Here is a 4,894-nt window from a genome sequence, read left to right as displayed (position 1 = left end):
CCTTCATTGAAAAATTAAAGGCAACAAGAAATAATAAAATGAGACGTAAATCTCTCTCTCTCTCTCTCTCTCTCTCTCTCTCTCTCTCTCTCTCTCTCTCATACACACACGCGCGCGCACGTACATACACACACATGAATTGTTACCTGAATGTCATTGGTGCCTGTCACCGTGTGAAAGGATTTCATCGATATTTTTCGCTGCATTTCCTTGAACGGGGAGAAATTTGGCTGCGGCATCCAATTCGTTCCGTAAGAAATCGGATGTATATCCCCACGCGCTGCATGATTTGTATCGTTCAACGTTTCTGAGCGGCCATCGTCGTAACCTGTACTGATTTCATCCAATATCATGTTTGCTTCAGTAGGTACGAGGATCTCCTCTTGCGCTCTGAGGACAAGATATAATTAATAACAATAATTAATAATAATTATGATACAAATAACATTTTTTTCGCTTTATTTTTTTCCTTCTGCAACAAAAGCTAATGTACGAAAGAAGGTAATTGATACACAAATCGCAATACCTACCCATCCTCTGACCATTCCATATATAATTTGATCATTGCAAACGCGTTCCGAAATTTAGCTAAAGATACTTTAACAAAAGTTTCCATGCGATCTGTAGAGTTTGCACATCCCAAAGCGGTTATGGCAATCAACATCGCGATAATCCAACTAATAAAACCGGCCGACATCACTGGTGGCTGTATGGGTACAGGATAATATGAAGACCAGACATGTTGCCACCAGGGATATGAAACATCTCGATATTCAGATTCCTATCAATTACAGAAATTTTTTAAATATTATATATCACATAGAAGATTCAAATTAATTATTATAATTAGTACAACTGATTATTACAAGTCTGTATAAACTAATTATTATATAATGAATTTAATTAATTACATTTTGTAATTAACCTCTTGTAATTATCTAATTTTAGGCTTAGTAATTAGTTTATAGAGACTTATAATAATTAATTATATGAATTATAATAATTAATTTAGATTAAAATTTACTTCTAAAAAATATTATAATATTTTATTCTTTGGGAAAAGCTTTAGAAAATTATTTCCCTTTTTTCTACATACATATCTTATTTTCTTTATTACATAAAAGTAGACAATTCAAGCATTACGAAAGCAATTTCTTTGTTATAAGAGGAATATAATAACGAATCCACTCACGTAACTCCAATAATGCCAGACGCTGCAATAGAGTATCCTTTGGAGGATCAGCCATAGCCATAAAAGAGCATTAATTGTGAGCCAGCTAACTGACACCTTGAAAGATGCACGTGTATACAGAAGGGCATTAACACGTGAGATGCGATGATTTTTGTACCTGAAATACTTTATAAATAAATGTCGCGCCTACGATGTTCATAAGCCGCGTGGAGGACGGAGGATTCTTCCAGAGGATGAATAGCACGGCCGTCAGGATTAGGAAGGATGGCAGCGTGTGGATAAAGTCTGGTCCAACTGCGATTTTCGCATATTCACGGAAAACCTTGTGTCGCAGAAGTAGAATCTCGTGGGGCACGGAAAGCAGGGTCCCTATCTGCGTGTGCAACGCGCTCAGGCAGGACATCACTGACAAGGGCTTACGCGTCAGCCTGGCCTTTCGGAATTATCTGTCACCGCGAAGGAACGAATCGTGGTTATAATAGTTACATCCAGTTACATCGAAACGCCTGACGTGCGCTGAAATGAACTGTATAGCGCCTATCGTTTGTTCAAAGAAGGAACGAGTGATAACGACGGAAACATTGATATATTCTCGATAGATATATAAATTTGCACATTAATTCCATTTGTCAACATATTATGGAAGTGTTGAAAATACCTATTATTATGGAATATGTCGGAATTCCGATTCATTCCATGATAGGACCTTAAATAGATTGTGCATATTATATTATATATATAGTGTTCAAAATAGATTATGTGTATTACCGAAGTATTCTGAATTACGGTCGAAATTGTTCAATTATTCTTTAGGTTCTTTCTATTATTTTCTACTCACTAAAATTTTTAGAAATAAATTCTGAAGAATGAAACTCATTCTTAAAAATTGATAAGTGATTGAATCTTTTTTCCAAGAATGGCTCAATTTTTATTCTTTATTGTGAGATTCTATTCTAAAGAGTTTAAAGAGTAAAAAACGGAATAATTGCAATCAGAATTCGAATTTCGACTAGTTATATAATAGTGCTCAGTTCTGGGGGGTTCATCATGATGATACGTATATTTAAGCCAGTTATTAAAAGTTGAAAATTATACAAAATTGAGCTACATGTTAAACTGAAATAGTTTAATAATTAATAATTAAATTATAATTTAAATTATAAATCAATATATCCTTAAAGTTCCTTGAAGTTAAGAATGGAGAAGTTGTAAAGAGATTGGCATTCAATTAAAATTTTCCCGATAATCGGATTTCCAAGAAAAATAGTGATCGAAAATTTCCAAACGATTAGCGAACATAAATGAATATTTGTTTATAAAAATTCGTAAAGTTTATTTAACAATAAAATACTTTCTATTCAAAGCGTTATTATTATATACAATTATATACAATTATATATTTAACGATTAAGCAGTCTATATAAGGAAGTAATCGGGTCCAACGAAGGATCCACATTTTGGAAAGTCCTGTGGCGGCGCCACCATGTCGCTAGGTTCCCCAACTTGCAAGATAACATCTAAACCACGAGTCCAATCAGTCGCGTGCTCATCCCGCAACATCCAATAACCTGCGAAATCAGATAAAAGTTTTATCGAGTTGTTGATAGATTGATAGATTTATTAAGTCAGTTTTTTAATTAATAAAAATATTATGAGTGATATTCATAGACTCTTCTTATTTCAAGACTGTCTTATGTAATGACGTCTTAAAACGTTAATATGACCCTGATTGATTCGTGACTTCTTAAGATTGTACTTAAGACGGTTTTGAATATAAAATTTGATTATGAATATCGACATAGATATCTTAATTATTAATTATTAACACCAAAACCGCCGATGATTAAAAATGATTAAAAAACTCTGTTAAAAACTGAAAGATGGCAATTTAATAATTTCCTTTTTTTTTCGATTAGTGAGAAGCTATTTTGGTATTATTATTGTAACATTAAAATTATTTGTATTATATACACATATTTTTAATATTCTGTTCTGTAAATCTAATATAAACGAGAAAAAAAAATGATTAATGGTTTTAAGTTAACTAAGGTTTGAACTTAAAGTCAAAAGTTTTGCTATTATATTTATTATACAGTGAAATTCAGTTTGCGAGAAACTCTTCATTTCTAATCATTAATATAATCCCATCAATTGCTAATATCTTCGTATATTTTAACAGTAGAATTATTTTCAATTTGCTAAACAAAGTTATCAAATTAACAATTGAATTTGAATAGGATTTTATACATTAAGTATTTATATCAGTTTAATAAGAAAAGGTTTGTTTAATAAGAAAAGAACCTGGATTGTCGGCTTTAAATCGCAGTGCCACGGCACCAAATTTAGGCACGACGATGGTATCCTTGATTAATGTGCAATCGAAATTCCGCGAAAACAGTTGGCTTCTCTCATCAAGTTTTTTCAGCTCTTGCAGTGATACACTTCGCCCAAATTGTCGGGCGCCCACCACGTAAAAATTGTAGCCGTGTAGATGATAAACTAGATCATCCAAACCGCCTATAACAAAATAATAGATTAACCTATAACAATAATATAACTTTATAATTGAATAGAATTCCTCGTAGCAAAAAGCTGAATTGCCGAATTATTATTCTTATTATTATTCGTGACCTTAGTTAAAATTATTTAATAATATTGAATTATTTTATGATGTCAAACTATATTATGATACTGAATGTATAATATTATATAACAAGTATATAACAACTCAAAGTATATAATAACTTATGTAAATTATAAAATTACTAAACTACAAAAATATTAAATTATATAAAAATTAAATGTTTATAGCATGAACAGGTCTAACAGAAAATCCATTAAAAAAACCTGCATCATGTAAAAAATGGTCTTTGAACAAATGGTGAATGAAGATAATTTCACAAGAAATATAACGAACCGATAGTCGAGTCGATGCTGAAATTAGTTTCGTGTAATTGCGAAGCTTTATAAAAGAGACCAATCGTTCCATGTGCTGTTATCGGAAGTCGCGGGATTTCTCTTGGCTGTCGCAATTGTCTTAAAAGAAATTGCGATGACGCGTCAAATAATGTTTTACAAGCGAATAATATATACCTTCCTCATCAAAAGTGATTTATGATGATGAGAGCCTTCATCAATAACTTTAGCTTTCGCAGCCAATACAAGATGTAGAGATATCGGGGTCAAACGTAAATTCTATTATGCTGCTAATGTTCTTTCACGTGCTGCTTTACTCATTTTGTAAGATTATCCCCAAGCATATGCTTGGAGGGACTATGTAATAATTAAACTAATGAGTTACGCTGTAATATTACGCAGAATACCGTACGCCTTCAAACGAATAGCGTAATAATGAGTTCCTGCAGTAACCTTGTCACATTCCATATTAATTTGCATTATCTTGATTAAAGATTCTGACCAAGTTCAATATTATGAATATTTAATGATTTAAGAATTCTTTTCTTATCTCTAATCATAAAATGCTAAGAATCATTAAAAATGTATTTAAATTATTTTGACCTTTTTTTGTATCTTTTCCAATTTATTAAATATCATAATTTATTAAATCATACAAGATTGTTGAATATAGGATATTATTTAATTATATATAGTTCAATGTAGTAATTTATATATAGTTCATGTAGCCAAATGCATGCAAATATTCTGAAATATATACATTATATACTAAAAATATATTTATAT

The 4,894-nt window shown here is 31.3% G+C and overlaps 2 protein-coding genes across 10 annotated transcripts in view; both read right to left on the bottom strand.

Moving 5' to 3' along the window:
* Positions 1-1,595, bottom strand: part of LOC108693555 — a 2,017-nt gene extending 422 nt beyond the window's left edge. Inside the window, exons 1-4 of the mRNA XM_018202554.1 lie at positions 1,350-1,595; positions 1,193-1,288; positions 531-781; positions 147-390 (exon numbers count right to left, since the gene is read on the bottom strand). Of these exons, the coding sequence (XP_018058043.1) occupies positions 147-390; positions 531-781; positions 1,193-1,288; positions 1,350-1,595 (837 nt within the window). The remainder of the gene's footprint in view (positions 1-146; positions 391-530; positions 782-1,192; positions 1,289-1,349) is intronic.
* A 948-nt stretch (positions 1,596-2,543) lies between these two features.
* LOC108693583 (laccase-4-like) overlaps positions 2,544-4,894 on the bottom strand; it is a 22,591-nt gene continuing 20,240 nt past the window's right edge. For all 9 annotated transcript variants that reach the window (XM_018202613.1, XM_018202612.1, XM_018202605.1 and 6 more), the window contains 2 exons: positions 3,494-3,709; positions 2,544-2,760 (listed from right to left, as the gene is read on the bottom strand). In XM_018202613.1, the coding sequence (XP_018058102.1) occupies positions 2,609-2,760; positions 3,494-3,709 (368 nt within the window). In that variant the 3' untranslated portion in view covers positions 2,544-2,608. The remainder of the gene's footprint in view (positions 2,761-3,493; positions 3,710-4,894) is intronic.

The sequence above is a fragment of the Atta colombica genome, unplaced genomic scaffold (assembly GCF_001594045.1).
Source record: "Atta colombica isolate Treedump-2 unplaced genomic scaffold, Acol1.0 scaffold92, whole genome shotgun sequence".
Lineage (NCBI taxonomy): Eukaryota > Metazoa > Arthropoda > Insecta > Hymenoptera > Formicidae > Atta > Atta colombica.
The sequence above is the reverse complement of the archived record's forward strand: the minus strand, read 5'-3'. Positions and strand labels throughout refer to the sequence as shown.